At 29.4% G+C, this 19,704-nt stretch overlaps 1 protein-coding gene across 1 annotated transcript in view; it reads right to left on the bottom strand.

Moving 5' to 3' along the window:
* The window catches only part of LOC119609610 (armadillo repeat-containing protein 8-like), a 63,788-nt gene that overhangs the window by 16,303 nt on the left and 27,781 nt on the right, over positions 1 to 19,704 (bottom strand). Inside the window, exon 2 of the mRNA XM_037964454.1 lies at positions 19,052 to 19,603. Coding sequence (XP_037820382.1) covers positions 19,052 to 19,603 — 552 coding nt within the window. The remainder of the gene's footprint in view (positions 1 to 19,051; positions 19,604 to 19,704) is intronic.

Genomic DNA, 19,704 nt, shown 5'->3' with positions numbered 1-19,704 from the left:
GCCCACCGTTTTATAAATCCTAGTACACCCCTGGCTTTATTTGCTATCATTGTTATGTGTGATATAAAATTTAACTTGGAGTCCAGTAAAATACTCAGATCAATTGTATAGAAAACTCAAAAAGTACCAGTCGAAGGATTAAAAAAGTACCCTTTTTTAAATTCTCATCTACTCCGGGCTCTACATGCCTAATTTCATGTTTCTAGGAAAGAAATATGGAAAATTTACTAAAATTTCATTTAGAATAAAAAATAGATATTTAAATATTACATAAGATAAATTGAGTATGCTGAATCCTAAAAAAATAATATTTTCTGAATTTTAGTTTTCCCTAGTGAGTTATAGAAGGTCAAAGTTAATAGACATTCGAAAAACAGACACCAAAAAGTACCATCAACATTTTTATGAATATTGTTTTGTAAAATGTCTTCTTACACTTATATCAATACAATACAATTTAAATCTGGATAGTCCGATCTTCTAAAATACTTTTTTTGCCATTAAATGAAGCTGTTTTTTAAACGTTGTTTAAAAGCACTATTTAAGAAGTAGTCATAAGTGACAATTTCTTAAAACTTAATTTTAATATACTTTAAAAATACGGAAGATCTTTCACAATTTCAATTATAAATATAATAATGTCTTAGTTTTCATCTAAAAGAAAAAAATTAAAACTAAAGGTAAATATTATACTCAAAAAATACTTAAAAACAGAGTCTATTGTAATGTTGAATATATCCTACAAACCCACGAAAAGGGTTAAATCTTGCTGCAGTTTTCAAAACTTTTTATTTTGATTTTTCAAAAGTGGTGGTTTAATTTCCCTTTTTTCGTGCTCAATCGTGTTTTATTTGTATTCAAAAAATTTGACATTAAAAATAATAGAAACGATTCATAGTATTACATAGGGGACATAAGATAAGATTTCTTAAACGGAATTTTTATATTTAATTTTAAAAACTTTAATTATAAATGAAGTTCTAAATATAAAAATATACTTTTCACTTAGATTTTTATGATAAAGTATATTTTTTACCGTTTAATTTACCGTATGGTTTCTGGCAGCTGATTCAGGGTTTCCAAATGCAAAATTTCTTAAATATTTATTTATTTATTTACTTTAAGCATTAGAGTATAATTATAAATTACAAACTAATGTATAATAGGCCATGGCTACTAGGCTTTAGGCTCAATATTATTATATTATATTTATAGATGTAATCATGACCATATCGTCATGTGAAATCCAAAAAGCCCTAAGTTACAAAAAAATCAAAATCGACTTTTTGATTGATTATGATGCACCGTATCAAAATACATGTTCCTGCTAAATTTTACACTTCTACAATTAAAATCAACGTCCCTATCAAAGAATATCTAAAAGTTTATGTTCTAAAATTCCCTTAAAATTCATTAAAATTTTAAAATTCTTTTGAATTTTTAACTTTGAAACTGTGAAATGTTATAAGTTGGCATCAAATGAAACAAAAGTGGCACTTTTAGCGAATCCTTGTAATTTAGAAATTATTTTATCAGTTTTGGAATTTTTTCAAAGAAAAATTCCAATTTCCTAAAATCTTTATGAAAACAAAGAAGCCTTATGCCTTCCATGTTTCGGACTATTTGACCAACAAAAACCGATTTGAATTTTGTTGAAAATGTTAAAACTATTTTTACTGTAACTTAGGCTCTTTTGGGTATCAGAAAAAACAAATTCGCATTGGCGTAAGTTTCATATCTCCGTAAGTAAAACAAAAACCGCAAATTTTTCTTCAAATAATTTGTTAATAAGAAATAAGCTTAACTTGAGAAAATGTTGAACATATTTGGTTTATTTATCATTTTAGACGGTTTTTTTGCTTCTCCTGAAAAATTAGTTCAATGTGGCTTAGGGCTTTTTGGATTTCATATGACATATATACAATATTCTATAGAATCGCTATTTAAGGACTTCAGAGATACATAGTTTGAAAGTGGATTTACTAAGCTCAGAAAGGCAAATTCAACTATAAGAGGTTTCGATGCATTTGTCATGCATAAAATAGTGCCTTTATTCAAAATGCTTTAAAGTTGTTAAATTTTCATTAAGATATCACTGTAATGAAAGTTTTTAATGAATTTTCGGCATAAAAAAAGACTGCAAATGTGAAGGACATGTTTGAATGTTGAATGTTAATGTCCGTCGTGTAGGTACCTATTCGATAGCTTTATTCAGTCCCGCTGTGGAACGATTTTTAAAAAACTATACTGCCATTCTTATTTTTCGTAGCAGGTATCTGAGGATGTTTGAAGAATGACAAATTTGAATAACAGAGTAAAAGTTGTAACGTTTTTGTAACAGTAGGAGATAGAGAATTTTTATATTTTACTGGACATTTTTTTCTCCATAAAAAGACATCAAACATATGTTCACAATAAATGGTTGATATTTGAAAATGTAAACAAACCAAACGAAACTAAAATTTAGGGAATTTTACACTTTTTAAAGAAAATATATAAATTAATAGCACACTAATATTAAAAAAATGATTTGTAATTGGATTAATTTTATTGTCATAAATTAATTTTATATAATTTTTTTTTTGTGAAAAATCATAGCACCAATGTCAATATAGCATTTTTAGAACAATTTAATTCAATTTTTTTGAAAATAAACAATTGTACTTTTTTATTCAATTGTACTGCTTTTTTTAGCTACGATGTACGTTTTTTGTTGATTTCAAATCTGGCAAGACTAGATGAAATTCACACATATCTCTCCAGGTTACTTGAACCTCATATATGTCATAATAAAGGCCTCAGCTTCTGCTTTTTAAATCCGTGGCTCAGATTCAACTAAGTTACAGACTTATAACTGCTTAAAGGTACGAAAACCCGTTTTTTTACCCGTAACTCAAGATTTTGGAGGTGTTTGGGAAATTTCAAAAATATATTCTTGTTCTACTCAGATTCACCTTTCAGAAAAATAGTATCACTTCACAGGTATTTCAATATTCGTTTATTTTGTTTCACTGTGTTATTTTACCAGTTTGGCAAAATACTTTGATATTTAAGTCACATTTAAACCTCTAGACTTTTAATATTGCTCGAAATTTGGCCCAAAAACCGGTGGATTGCCATTATCTATAAGTGGATCTAAAACTTTTTCGGCTAAAAATCTTCTCAAGAACTAATTTTATATAAAATTTAACAATGTAAAGTAATTTCCCACTAAACAATTTTTGCCTAATTCGTACCGACAGTCTGCACAAGTTGCCGATTTCGTATCCGAATTCCGTCAGAATTCATTACGAAAATCGTATGAAAGGTTGCTCGGAATTCGGAACTCTTTGTCTGAGGAAATTCGGAAAAATGTGCAGAGTTGTCGGTCAGAATTTGGTATGAAATCTGATGAGAATTCTGAAGGAATTTTCGACAAATCTGATTGAAGTCGAACAAATGTCTGATACAATGTCTGACATTCTTTCGACATTTCGTACGAAAGTCTTATAGATGTCGGATAAATGTCTAATAAAATGTCCGACAGTTCGTTCAAAACTCTGATCAATCATAAGAAAGTCTGATAGATGTCGGTTAAATGTCTGATAAAATGTCCGACAGTTCGTACAAAGTCTGATAAAGTATAAGAAAATGGACTGACTATTGTGACCAACGTCTGATAAAACAATTTTCACATATATAATTTATTATGGTTTAATTTTATTATTTTTAATAATATATATGATGTTTAAGTAACCTAGAAAAATATGTGTGCATTTCATTGGTAAACATGTTTTTGATTTTAATTTTGCACCGTTTTTAAAGTTTGGAGATGTTTTTGCAAAGTATTTTATATAGGAACTGTACTATTTATTAATGTATTAGAATACTATGTCTGCTAATAAGAAAAACGTAACTTTGTTTTTTAAAACCAGTTAACAATTGACACCATTATTAATATTTTTCTAAATACAAAATTGTTCGAAAACTGATTTTCTGAAGTATGATTTATATGGGGGATAGGGTTAAATGTGGATCCTCATAAAATTTGGTGGGAGGATTTGTGTTTATATAAAAGTTATTTGTGCTGAATTTCATCGTTATATTGATATTAAAAGGATAATTATGGAATTCAAGTCATTTTCTGAAGGAGCTTTTATATGGGGACTAGGGTCAAATAAGTCTGTATTATTTAAAGAATCAGCAGTATCACTAAGGATTACAGCAAACTCATTTATGTCGATTTTTGTATTGATCGGACCTTGTTTAATCTTAGACCCCATACAAATCCTCCTTCAAAAAAATGACTTTAATTCCATAATTATCTTAATTATATTAATATCACGATGTAATTCAACATAAATAACTTTTATATAAACATAAATAGTTCCACCAAATTTAATGAGGATCTGACTCTATTTAACCCTATCCCCCACATAACGCGAAATTCAGAAAATCATTTTTTGAACAATTTTGTATTAAGAAAAATATCAATAACGTCGTCAAATGCTAACGGATTTTTAAAATCAAAGTTGCATTTTACTCTTAAATAAACACAGGCTTATAATTAATTAATAAATAGTAGGGTTCCTATATAAAATACTTTCAAAAAATATCTTCAAACTTTAAAAACGGTGCAAAGCTAAAATCAAAAACATGTTTGCCGATAAAATGCACCCATAGTTTTCTAGGTTGCATAAACATCATATATGTTATTATAAAGGCCTCAGCTTCTGCTTTGTAAATCCGTTCAGAAACTTAAAAGATTCGACGAAGTTACTGACTTTTAAGTGCTTAAAGATATGAAAACCCGGTTTTTTACCCGTATCTCAAGATTTTGGAGTTGTTTGGGAAATTTAAAAAAAATGGTTTTTGTTCTACTCGGATCCACCTTTCAGAAAAATGGTATAACTTCCCCGGTATTTATTTTTGAAAACATATTATATACGAAAATAGAGTTCATTATATACATATATTTAAAATTATAAAATTAAACCATAAAAAATTATGTAATTTTTTGCTAATTTTTGTGTATTAACAAAGTTTAAAGAAATTTAAACAATAATCATCACCATGCAGATGTTGTTTACTTGATTTCCAAAGACCAACTGAGAAAATAAAAATTAAATTTCCTTTTAAAGAACAGTTGACGAATTTTAAAATATAAACAGGTTTGTGCATGATTTTTATTAAAAACAAGTAAGAAAGCATAGTCGGGCGGGACCGACCTTATGATACCCTACACCAGTTATGTGGTTTATTTTTCATAATAAAGCATTTATCTTCAATATTATCTTATTCCGATACATTTAAACAATTTATGGATGAAAAACTAATTTTCTGAAAGAGGCTTTATATAGGGGCTAGAGGCAAATATGGACCAAGCCACATAAAATTTTGTGAATATTTTTATATTTATATAATATTTATTTGTGCTGAATTTCATCGCGATATTTGTTTTTATTATAAGTTAATTTAGGACATCAAGTAATTTTCGGAAGGGAACTTTGTATGGGAGCTAGGCTCAAATGAGGCCCGATCTTTATGAAATTTGGCAAGGTCATCAAGGCTTGTATAAAACTTAGTTGTGCCGCTTTTTCGATATACAGGTATATTTAACATAATTTTGAGCTCAGAAGCCCTTTTTGGGGGGTTCTGTTGTATGGGGGCTAGGTGAAATAATGGACCGATTTTAACCATTTTCAATATAAATTTCGTCCTTGGGTCAAAAAAAGCGTGTGTGCCAAATTTCATCCAATTATCTTGAAAATTGCGACCTGTACCTTGCGCCCAAGGTTTACATGGACAGCCAGCCAGACTGACGGACGGGCATAGCTAATTCAGAAAACGATTCTAAGCCGATTGGTATACTTTAAGGTGGGTATAGGACGAATATTTTTGTATGTTACAATTATCAGCAGAAACCCAATATACCCTCCCCACTAAAGTGGTGTAGGATATAAAAACAAAATTTCCTTCAGATAATGTGCAGAGTTGTCGCAAATTTTTCTTACAAAAGTACTGAAAATGGGAACAAAATGACCGAGCAAAATTCTTAAGCCATTTTATATTTTACTTCATAAAATGTACAGACTATTCTCCTTTATGTCTAAAAAATAATATAGGAATGAAAAAACAAATTGTCCTCCGCCAATGTGCAGATTAGTCTCATAATTGTCATAACGCTGAAATTCCCTTTCCACAATGTGCAGACAAGTCTGATGTTAATCGTTTAATACTTCAGAAAATGTGCAGAAAAGTCTAACAAACAGTTTGCCGATTATTCTGTAAAATGTCTAAAGGAAATTTATAAATTCGTTAAAAATTCCGGTATAGTATAAGAATTATTTCAGAAATTTCTTACGTCAGACATGTCTCAAAAAATTGTTTACTGGGTTCTTTCACTATCTGTTAATTTTATCTAAGATATTTTAAATGTGAGACCCTTGAATCAGCTGTCAGGAACCATACGATAAATTAAACGGTGAACGTATATACATATTTATAATATATTTTTGTTTTATATTAAGAACTTCATTTATAATTAAAATGTTCAAAATTAAAAACACCCTTTATACCCCATTTACACATACACGAAATATAGTAGATTTCATTTAAAATCTTTTTTCAAAATCTAGACCGTTTACACTTACTATTTTTGAAGAAGATTTACGAAGACTTGTGGACAGTTGATTTAAATCTCCTTATATCGAAAGTGGCAGGGAACACCTCCGCAGGAAGTTTATTCCACATACGAACAGTGCGGCTGAAGAATGAATTTTCCCTGTAATGTGTTGCGCGGTCCACTGGCCAATCTACCACAAACGGGTGTGTTCTTGAAGAAAGACGTGTGTTACGCAAGAATATACGGGTATCGGGAACAAGTTCCCTAATTTCAAAGGAACACATTCCATTATAGTATCGATAGAACAGTGAAATACACCCCACGTTGCGACGGTGCTCCAGTGAATCAATAGAGTTGGATACCCTACTGTCACCGATAAGTATCTTCGCCCTCTCCTGTACGCGGTCGAGTAGCTCCAAAATAGACTTCGAAGCTCCGGTCCATACATGAGAGTTTTATTCCATTTTCGGTCGGATATAAGTGGTGCAAATAGTAAGAAGATCAGATGGAGTGAAGTATGTCTTACACCGTTTCAAAAAACCGGTGAATGGAATGACAGCAATTCTCCGAAAGGAAGGCTAGTAAGTCTCCCGTAGAGCGACCTCTACGAAAGCCATACTGACGGTCGTTAAGTAAATTTTTGGTCTCTAAATACTTGACAAGATGTAAATTGGCCATACTTTCCATAACTTTAGAAAGTGCTGAATAAATTGCTATTGGACGGTAATTTTCATGCCTCTCCCTTTTTAGGAATTGACGTTACATTAGAAATCTTCCAGCATGCAGGAAATTTTCCGGCATGGTATAGAATGCTGAAAAGATTAGCTAATGGACGAGCTAATAAGAACACTGCTTCAAGACCAGTGCCGGTATGCCATCTGGTCCAGGAGACTTGTTAATATTTAGATCTGTTAGAACCTTTTTAACGGCACGCGCTCGAAATATATTTGGCATAGTTACTGATACCCTTTCGAGCTCGGGCAGTGGTTGAACGCTAACCGGCAAGCAAGAATTGTTTGCGAATAACTCAGCAAAAAGGTTAGCTTTATCAACCGGGTTAGTGAATGTTTGGTCATACTTGAAAAGCGTCGGAATTGAAGAACTAGCATTATCCTTTACACTTTTAACGAACGACCAAAAGGTTTTGCTGCCTCTAGGAGCAGCAAGAACCTTAGCGCGAAGGCCCTGCTCGTGTAGAGCTTTTTGGCGTCTTAGCACTCTGGCACACGAAGACCTCGCCTTTTTGCGCAGCTTTTCAGTTTGGGCGTTTTTGTTATTACGCCAAATTCTGAAAGCTTCCTCTCTGGATCTGATTGCATTTTTGCACTTCTGATTAAACCAAGACTTTTGCCTAGGCCTAATCGACGATTTTTTTGATGGAATGAATGTTTTCTAATATTTCTTGAAATTGTGTTTGACATTTTATTTATAATAAAAAATTAGATATTTAAATATAACATTATCATTTATTTTAGATTAAGTTTTCATTCATGTTTTTCAATTTATTAAAATTTTGTTGACATTTTAATTTTTGTTTGTTTGTTTTGTTTTTCTCTCTTTTCTTGTGCAGCGTCGCATTTTTTCGTATTATTCGGGAAAAAACAGAGTTGCATCACTAAAAACTATTAGATTTTGAGTAAATTTTAACGAAATCTAGTTATGAAGTAGGTTTTGTTTTGTATGGGAAATCTAGTCAAAATCAACTATATTTGGCTTGAAATCTCATATGTACTAGATTTCGTGTATGTGTAAATGGGGTATTAGCTTATGTCCCCTTTGCAATACTATGAATCGTTTCTATTATTTTTTCCAATCCCAAATTTTTTTAAAAACCAATAAAATACGATGGAGCACAAAATGTTATATTTTCTATATTTATTTGAGATACTAATTACCAAAATTCTAACAGATAGTTTTTGGGAAAATGTTGTTTTCACCATAGAACAAAGTCGTTTCAATTATTTTTCCACCACTGTATATACTTTTGTAGGACTATGGTCGATATTTCTATGTGTTATAAACGGAATGGGTATACAAATTTTGGTCAGCGAATGCTGTCTGTATTATTAAAGCAACGAAATGGCTAGACTGTATTGTTAACCATATGGATTTTGAATAATTGGTGCATAAGAACATCACAACGGGACCTTGTTTGGACCCAAGTGAGCTATGCGAAAGGTGGCTACCACATTAACCTTACCTACCTATTGTATATTCGCAATAATTGATTATATGAGAATTTCTTTATAAGCACATTGCGACATATAAAAAAAACATTTTGCTTATACCCGCTAAAAATTTTTTGAATTCGTACTGGCTGTCTGCGCTAGTTGCCAATTTCGTATCCGAATTCCGTCAGAATTCGTTAGGAAAATCGTATGGAAGGTTGCTCAGAGTGCGGAACTCTTTGTCTGAGGAAATTCTGAAAAATGTGCAAAGTTTTCGGTCGGAATTCAGTACAAAAATTTGATCAAATATAAGAATGTCTGATTGATGACCGACAAATGTCCGATACAATGACCGATAGTTCGTTCAAAAGTCGGATCAAATATAAGAAAGTCTGATAGATGTCGGATAAATGTCTGGTAAAATGTCCGACAATCTTCCGAAGTTCGTACAAAAGTCTGAAAGAGTATAAGAAATTTGCCAGACTATTCTGATCATATGTAGTCTGAAGAAAACTATTTTGATATATATAATTTAATATAGTTTAATTTTATTAATTTTAATAAGAATTCCTAAACTTCCATTATTTATGTGTTTATTTGTGACTTTTTAAGGTTGTATACATAAATAAACGATGGAATCTTATGATTATTTTTAAAATATAAAAATATAAAATTAAATCATAATATTATATACGAAAATAGTTTTTATCACTTTTAAAATAATAAAATTAAACTGTGTATAATAAATTATGCAATTTCTGAGTAAAAGATTAAACACATTACTTGATTTCCAAAGACTAAAGGCTCACACACTGGTGGCAGAAAAGAGCGACAAAAATAGTAAAAGCTAAAATATCGTCTTGAAACTTCATGGGTATATCCCTGACGGTACAAGAATTAATTTCACAAAAAATTGACCACGCCCACTCTATAAACACCATATGAAAAAATCCTGAAACATATGTACATATTTCTCACGGTGTAAAAGTTTATTTCACAACATTTTGAACACCCAACGCCAACTTTATAAACATTAGAACATAAAAAAACATTCATAAATCATAGGTGGAAGTTGTAAGTTTGTTTGCCAACAGGTAACAGCGAAAAATAGTGCCTAAATCGGAAAAGAAATAAAAACATTTTTACGATATGACCGATGAAAATTGGACACTTATACAAATAATGTTTTAAATAAAACATAATTTTTTTACTAACAACTATTTTTCTTTTTTTCTAACCATTATTTGTGGTTGTGTTCTCTTTTATATAATATCAAAGCGTCTGCATAAATATTTAATAAACTTTGAAAAAAGTAACATATACTATCTTCTTTATTAATAAGATTAACACATTTAACTATTTCATAATAAACATCCACTGATTTTTTCACATTTGAACCATGTTTGACCCCCCGATTTTGAAAATACTAAGGCGTAGAAAATATTCTCTAATTGGACATTTCTTTTACAACAAATAAAACGGATATAAGTAAATATACTACTTGTAAGGGCAAAATATTTTAAAGGACATTTTATATTGTTTTATCCTGGAAGATTCAAAATAAATAACTATATAATAGTGCTGAGATTCTTCTTTTTTATTTGATACCCATATTGGGATCACACATTATCAATATCAATTTTATTTTATTTTTTTATATCTTAAAAAGGAAATTAAACTCGGTATAGTAAAACTAATAGTTTTATTCTATGCTGTCACTAGATTCACGCATATTTAGTTTTTTTTACGGTTTAAATAAGAAAATTAACAAAAATGTATTCAGAAATAAAAATAATGTACCAAAACGTATAATAAAAGTTTGAGGTTAACTTAGAATTAGAATAACTTAGAATATTACTGAAAGAGCTGCAAGTGGCCGATGCCAAATTAAATATAATCGTAAACTATATACTTTTGTTAATATTTATATAAAGATTTGCCCCCATATTTATAAATGCTTAATAAAGTTGTTGATGGTTTATTGTAGGAATTTTGTATGGAAAATGTGCGTAATAAACCTAAAATAAACGATTAATATCTTTATGAATACGGGGGTTGATCTTTACATTCGATTGACAAATAAATTAAAACTCCACATTATTTCAGTGCAAATTTTTAAAATACTTCACAAGTAATACTTCGACAAAGTGTATATTTTTTAATCCATAATACAATTATCTGATATGATAAAATAAATAAATAAGACAAGGTCAATTCCACCAGCTCTTATTTCCATCCTTTAAATTTGAATTTAACGAGTTAGATAATTAAATATTAACAATTGAAGTCAAACTTTATTTCGTTATATTTTCTCGAAAATTTTTGGTCGTTTATTTCTTCTCACTTGAATACCTAGACTTTACATGTGTCTTTTAAATTTGCCAAAACAAAGACATATGAGTAAAATTTTATGTTTTTAATAAACGCCTGCTCCATAACAATATTAATTTTTGAACATCGTCCTTCTTATTTTTGTCGTATTGGAGCAACCAGTGTGGCTCAGTTAGTTCCGTTTCGTGATGATTAAAAAAAATATTTTGAAAAAAAAATTAAAAATTTTTTTGAAAAGAATGAAGAAATAGCTATCTGAATAGCTAAATTGCTTTGGACAATATTTTCTAGGACCAGTGTTGCCATTTTAGCACTTTCAGTGCTAGATTTAGCATTTTGTATCGTAAAAATGCATTGAAGTTTTTTAAAATTATGCTAAATGCATTTTAGCATTATTTGCTTGATAAACAAAATTAAAAAATATTTCTCTATGTTTTCTGTTATAAATTAAATATAGTTTAACTGATAAAAATATTATTGAAAATCAGTGGTTGGATATTAAAAAAACAACATTTTGATGAAAAAACTGATACAATGTCTTTTTAAATTCAAATATATAAGTTTGAAAATTTTATCGGTGAAAATGCATTTAATGAATTGTCTATTTTTTTATTGTCGTTACTCGTTTCACCTTTTTTTAATGTCGAAGTTGAAAGACTTTTTATTTCAATGGCTATAATTAAAAATAAAATTCGAAATCGTATTTAAACTGAATTTCTATGTTCAATAATACAAATTCGAAAAGAATTGATTCGAAATGCATGCTGTCAAGTGGCCTTAATTATAAACAAATTTTAATTTTATACAAGTTTTATAAATCAAATTTTGTATGGAAATTTAGTATTAAAAATCTTTTACAAAATAAAATGTTGTTTATGAATATATAACTAATTATATTACAAATGAAATAAAATCATTTGAAAAATGTCAGAATGAAGATAACGATGAAGACATAGTACCAGAAATATTGGAGTCATGCACTACATAATCAGTATTTTAATAAAAACTAGAAAAAACAATTATTTATATTATTTTGTTATATTAAAAAATTTTAGCACTTAGTTTTTTAAGTTTTAGAATATTTTGAAATTCATTTTCTGGCAACACTGGCTAGGACCAATAGGTGAAAAGTTACACTCATTTGAATAAAACCCTGTATGACCAAAATGTTTAACTTTGACCCCCTCTGACTCCGGCAGTTCTTGACCGATAGAGAAAATTTGTGTCTGGTCTACTATCCCATAGTACTAACGTTGGTACATTTCCATAGTACTAACCTTGATACATTTCATCCAAATCGGAAGACATCGATTTTTAAGTTAGGTCACTTGACACGAAATTCCCCATATATGAAAATAGTTTTCATCAGACGTTAATCAGAATATTCATGCCATTTTCTTACGTACAAACTGTCGGACATTTTATCAGACATTTATCTGGCATCTATCAGACTTTCTTATATTTGATCAAACTTTTGTACGAACTGTCGGTCATTTTATCAGACATTTTCCGACATCAATCAGACTTTTATACGAACTGACGAAAGAATGTCAGACATGGTATCCGACATTTGTCCGACTTCACTCAGATTTGTCGAAAATTCCCTCAGAATTTCCCCAGGAATTTACATCAGATTTCGCACCGAATTGTGACCGACAACTCTGCACATTTTTCCAAATTTACTTAGACAAAGTGTTCCGAATTCTGAGCAACCTTCCATACGATTTTCGTAAAGAATTCGGATACGAAATCGGCAACTTGCAACTGCCGGTACGAAATCGTTACGAATTCGGCAAAAATGGTTAGCGGGTAGTCACTTTAGTGCGGGGATATGTCTAAAGCGACACGGCCACACATCAAATTTGTTTGATTCAAACGGTAAGTTTTTTGATTGTGTTAGTGAAAAAACTCACATGTATATATGCGGTGTGAATTTTTTTTACTAACACAATCAAAAAACTTACCGTTTGAGTCAAACAATTTGACATGTCGCCAAGGCGCTTAAGGCAAAAACCGTAGAATTGCACTGACAGAAAAGTTGTTTGAACAATAAAGAAAATTCGGTTGCTTGTTTTATTTATATTACAGTTTCGTCGTCTTTAATAATACAATTACTTTCTAAAAAATAATGAAAACATTTTTCAATTTTTTAAAAAAATAATTCAAAAATATTTGTTTAGAAAACAATCTAATTTTTAAAATTTCTCAGTATTCTTTCTTGAGGATTTCGGAGAAAAATATTTTTTGTTAAAATTTTTGAAAAACAGGCTTTGTTTTTTACTGTTATATATTTTATATAAAACTTTTAAAGAATATATAATTTAATATATGTAATAGGAAACATACATCTGAAGTTTTAGTAAAATCAAATAATGTTAACCCATAAAGTATAAAGGTCAAACTCAATCTATGCAATATTAGGAAATTCTCTTGAAACCATAGTGAACGTACAATATGAAACCTCCTTTAATAATAATATTACTTTAAATATTATTAAGTTTGAATTTTTCACATATTATGTTTTATTTTCTCAGTGCAATAAACACCAAAAATTAAAAAAATAAGAAGAGTGCTATATTCGGGTGTGCCGAATCTCTTAAACCCTTCACCATAGTGTATTTAAAAAATATAAATTTTATAAAATTAAAATTTATTTAATTTTCCAGACTATATCATTATTGTAGCAATAGCAAAACAAAATGAACAACAGCAATACTAAACAAAATACACAAGGCAGTAAAACCAACAGACATCCAAACATACGAAACAAAATACACAAAAAAAAAAAACAAAAACAAAATACACAACGCAATGAAACCAACAGACATCCAAACATACGAAAATGAAGGCAATGAAGCACACAGCCATCCAAACATACGAAAGGAAATACATAACGCAATGAATAGGCCATGTACAAAATTTTCTTTTTTATGAAATTTTCAGAGGTTGTCTCGGATTTTTGCTTATATCTCCGTTGTTTATGGATGCATTTTGCTGATTTTAAATAGGAAACTTCTCGAAAGCAGGTCTGATAGAATTATTGAAGATTTGTATCCCGAAGATATCTGGGGTCTTCAGAAAACTGATTTTAACAGACAGACAGACGGACATGGCTTAATCGACTCCGCTATCTTCAAGGGTTCAGAATATATAAACTTTATAGGGTCGGAAAATTATATTTTGGAAAAACGGAATGACATCATTATATATACCCTTCTAACGAATGTGAAGGGTATAAAAATAATTTGTAACCCTCTACGCATGTGTACTCGTTGCTGTCTGAGCAACTACAAAATAAAAGAGAATAATAATATGTGTTTTTAGTTTGCGCAAAAGCACTATGAAATGGAAATCATTGCTTTAGTGATATATAGTAGAGTCCCCCATCTAGAATTGTGCTTTGGGTTGTAAAACTATGTCATACAAAAATGATCAAATTTTTTGACCATAGCTGAGAACAAGTTTGCGTTAACTTATAAGGACAAAAACTAATATTCCAGTAATTATAGATATATTTTAAGTAACAGAAAGGTTTTTCAGAATATATCACAAAAAAAAATATTTTTTTTTGTTACATTTCGAATTCATGCGCTGTGAGACACGTTAATGACCTGGGGAATTTGCAATAACTTTTAAATTTTTCAAGCAATTTTTGTGTTTTCTATTTTTCCGAAAAGCTTGCTCTGTGCACAATACGATTCCTTTACAATAAAGTTCATAATTTATTACAAAAAGGGCCAAATTTGAGCAAAAAATAAAAAAACTCTATATTTTCCCCTTGTAAATGCACTTGGAAACTTAAGAGCCGTTGCGGCACCTTTTATCCTATCAGCCTAATTTTTTGTATGACATAGTTTTACAACCCAAAGAACAATTCTATAGTGGGGGATGGCCTGTCAGACAAAATTGTTTTTCTTCATACAAACTTGAATCACTATAATATATAGTTCCAAATTTGCGTGCAATTTGGAACTAACTAACTATATATGGTTGTGACTATAAGCGAATATACATAGCAAAAAAAAAAGAACTTCCAAAGAAGCGAAAAAGATGTAGAATTTACTCCAAGGAAGTACTGAAAAATGCCTGAAGAATTGATGATTTTAACACAGGCTTGTCATAGGAGGGATGTACTTTTCATTAGATTCCAAATTCACTACTTCTGAAGTCATTCTCAAGAAGTAATATTTATGCTCTTTTTTTGGAAGTTATTCGGAAGTGAAATTGTATTATCATATAATGCAAATAATTTGACTTAAATAATATTAGCATTAATAAGGGTAATAGATACATTTAAAACAGAAGCCCAAAAATAAATTTGTTTATCTCACAAAAATGTAAGTACAAAAACAAATATTTTAAGCATTGAAAAAATATAATTATTTTCGCTTCTTCGGAAGTCATTAAACATCACTTCCACAGTAGTTAAAAAATTCACTAATTGCTACTTTTGAAGTGGTGATAAATCCAAATCTTCAATAATTCTGTCAGACATGCTTTCGAGAAGTTTCAGCGTTTAAATATGCAGCACTAGCACCACCTCTCTTGTATATGACTATAAAATAAATATGAAACTTTATCATTTTTGTATCATTTTGCTACTAAAAATTGCAGTCATATATATTCGTATTAATATAAAAATTGCAACTCGTGTTTGCAATTTCTAGTAGCAGGCAGACATAATTGCAGGCCAACACAAATATATTTTTGTGCTTTAGCAGCGCACACTCAAATTTGTTAAACTAATATGGCGAGTATTGATGTTATTTTTGTTTGGTTTAGTTTTTCCTAGCAGCAATGTAACTTTATTACACTGTATGTATGTATGTGTGTATATATGTATGTATGTATGTATGTATGTATGTATGTATGTATGTATGTATGTATGTATGTATGTATGTATGTATGTATGTATGTATGTATGTATGTATGTATGTATGTATGTATGTATGTATGTATGTATGTATGTATGTATGTATGTATGTATGTATGTATGTATGTATGCATGTATGTATGTATGTATGTATGTATGTATGTATGTATGTATGTATGTATGTATGTATGTATGTATGTATGTATGTATGTAGGTATGTATGTATGTATGTATGTATGTATGTATGTAGGTATGTATGTAGGTATGTATGTATGTATGTATATATGTATGTATGTATGTATGTTTGTATGTATGTATGCATGTACGTATGTATGTATGTCGATATTAATATGTATATTTATTATCATCCATATATCGATGATATTCGACCTATAATATCCTGCACTGATTGACATTTTAATTATTAAAATATAGTTTAAATATTCTCATAGTTTCTGTATGATATACATACAGAAAATACTACCTTGATATTTGTTTGTTTTTTTCCTTAATGTTTTACAAAATAATATTAACTACATTTCTTAAAAAAAATTATATAATAATCTTAGCAATTTTAGCAGTGTGATTTGAATAATTTGTAAAGTAAGCTCATTAGAATTCAACAAAAAATATTTTAATTATGTGTGTTCACCCTGTTTTATACAAGGTGATTATAAATTTATTAATTTCTACAACAAAAAATTTTTAAAACTATCATTTGGTTATAAAATTGTTATAAGTATAAGAATATTATCTTACAACTACATTGCTCAAAAATATTTATTCATTAGAACAAAATAATAAAAACATCTAAAGAACGCTTTTAATTTGAGTTGTGATTTATGGGGTAGCCATATTTTCAATAACATATACATATTTATTTAATTCATATGGAGGTTCCAAGCCCCCTAATAAAAGTCTGCCCATTTTTTTCCCAATGTTCATAATGAAGTTAAAGTTTTTCGTAAAATTTTTCGTAAATTTTACGCGTGATTTTTAAATTAGTTTTGTGCTTAATAAATATATATATCAAATTAAAATATTTTCAAATTGTAACATCAATATTTTCAAAAAACAATAAATAAATTTGCAGCTAGCAGTTGCAAAACAAAATTTAATTGCTGATAGGAAAAACTCAGCGCAAATAAAAATATCATCAATACTAGCCATATTAGTTTAACAGATTTGAGTGTGCGCTGCTATAGCACAAAAATATATTTTTTTCTTGTACAACAAACTAGAGATTAATACTGTTCATTCGTGCTGCTAGAGATTGCAGTGTAACGTCGCAATTTTTCTAGTTAAACATAAAAACAGAACGGCAATATTTAGTAGCAATGTTATTAAATCTGAAAAAGTTTAAATATTTTTAGTAAGACGAGTGATAAAAATGTGTATTTTGCGGCAAATGCTGACTAATATATTAGTAAAAGTAAACACTGTTTAAAATCAGCTAAATCCGTCCATAAACAACGGAGGTATAAGCAAAATTTCGAGACAACCTCTGAAAATTTCATAAAAAAATAAAATTTTGTTCATGCTTTAATAAATAAGCAACAACAACACTGCTTATTCATTGCGTTGTGTATTTTGTTTGGTATGTTTGGATGTCTGTGGATTTCATTGCCTTGTGTATATTGTTTTTGTTTGTTTTTTGCATATGTTTTTATGTTTGTTGGTTTCATTGCGTTGTGTATTTTGTTTCGTATGTTTGGATGTCTGTGGGTTTCATTGTGGCGTGTATTTTGTTTTTTTGTGTATTTCGTTTGTTTGTTTGGATGTCTAGTGGTTTCATTGCGCTGTGTATTTTTTTTGTGTGTATTTCGTTTCGTATGTTTGGAATCCAAACTTTGGATGTCTGTTGCACTGTTGCCAGATTTGACGATTTTAACTCTAAATTTGACGATTTTTTAAAATAGGATTGTTGTACTAATTTTAATACATTTTATCACTTTTCTATCTATAATTTTAAAGAAAATCGATGTATTTAGACTATCCAATGAAAATGGCAATAAAATTATACATTATAATGTTTTAGAGTATAGAGTTCATTGATCAAATGATTTACGTAATAACGAACTCAAACATTTTTGAGAATTTCTCTTTTTTTGGGCCAGAAGGGGTTTTTGGATCTAGAATAATTGGTAGTGGGAAGAAGGATAGAGGAAGTAGTGTTTTTGAACATTTCATTTAAAGGAGGAAATTTGTTTTGCATACGAAAAATTGAAACACCAATTTAGTTTGCAATGTAAAGTATTTTAAATCATATTTGCTAAATTAAACAGATAATAAACAAATGCATTCGTAAATCAGCTCTAGGTGCAGGAAGATCGTCGCGCGTCGTTGCTTAAGGGGAATCAGGCCGTCTTTTTTGCTCTGCCTTCGAGAGTTTTACGTTTCAGACCGCATTAGTCAAATGTGTAACGTCGAATAACTGTACCGTGTTACGGTTTTTTGAAATGCATGTTGACCATATGCATTCGTGTTAACTTAACCTAAGTTTTAATTTTGATTATGGTGGAGAACCAAAAAAACTGAATTTAATGTTCTGTCCAGTCATACTGGAATAATTGGTGTTGGCGTTATAATCTTTCGATTCGGCCAAGAAGTCTTAGCTACAGATGCAGCGAAGCAAACTTAAAGTACAAAACAAATAAAAAAAAACTAAAATCTATCAAAATTGATAAAAAACAGCTTTGACGATTAAATGACGATTTCGAAAAATCAGTTGATGGTTTTTACGATTTTTTCCTCATAATTTGACGATTTTACACCCAAATCATCTGGCAACTATGGTCTGTTGGTTTCATTGCCTTGTGTTTTTTGTGTGTTTTATTTCGTTTAGCGTTGTTGTTGTTCCTTTTGCTTTGCTACTGCTATAATAATGATATAATTTTTTTAAAATAATTATTTTTTAAATACACTATGGTGAAGGGTATATAAGATCGGCACAACCGAATATAGCACTCTTACTTGTTTTTATAAAAATTTAAGCATTTTTATTATTTTCATTAACTAATCTGATCATTTATTAGCGTTTGATACTTAATTTGAAATCTGGATATATATACATACCAATAACTCACAAACTATGTCCATTATATTACTATTTGATGTTATGTAGTCTTTGTGACTCATTGATGCAATGTTTGCTAGAATGCACAGCACTTGCTCTTTTATTTCAGGTGAATAATTATTTTCTAAAACTATGCAAAGGCCATCTAGTAGATCTTTCGAGTGTGTTGTCATTATTAGTTCAATATGATAGGTACGGCAAAGAAGATTTCTTAACAAACCCAACGTTTTTAAAACAACTATTTGATTCGATTCATTAAGAATCTTTAGGATTCTTCTTAAACCAAATGTGTTAATAATATTAGTTTTAATATCATCTTCGCATTGATACGCTAAGTTCATTAAAGCCCATATACAATTTAACTTTAATGATGATTCTTCATGGTCAGATAAATTCGATAGTTTTTCTATAATTCCTGAATTAATAAGTTCCATTTTTGCTGGAGAAAATTCAAGAAGAAGATTACAAAGCGTGGCAGTTACTACAACAAGAAACTCTATAGAAGGATCATTATTTATAATATCAAGCAGTGGTTCCCAAATGGTGTGTTCCTGAAATAAAAAATATTTTATTGAGTAATAAAAATCAATTTTAATATAAAATAAAGCAATTTAATTATTTTATTTTAATACTAGCTATACCCAGTGTGTTT

The sequence above is a fragment of the Lucilia sericata genome, unplaced genomic scaffold, assembly GCF_015586225.1.
Source record: "Lucilia sericata isolate MDLA Ls3-8-SP2 unplaced genomic scaffold, ASM1558622v1 Contig001016F_arrow, whole genome shotgun sequence".
NCBI lineage: Eukaryota > Metazoa > Arthropoda > Insecta > Diptera > Calliphoridae > Lucilia > Lucilia sericata.
Note: the sequence above shows the minus strand (reverse complement) of the source record. Positions and strands in the feature narration are given on the sequence as shown.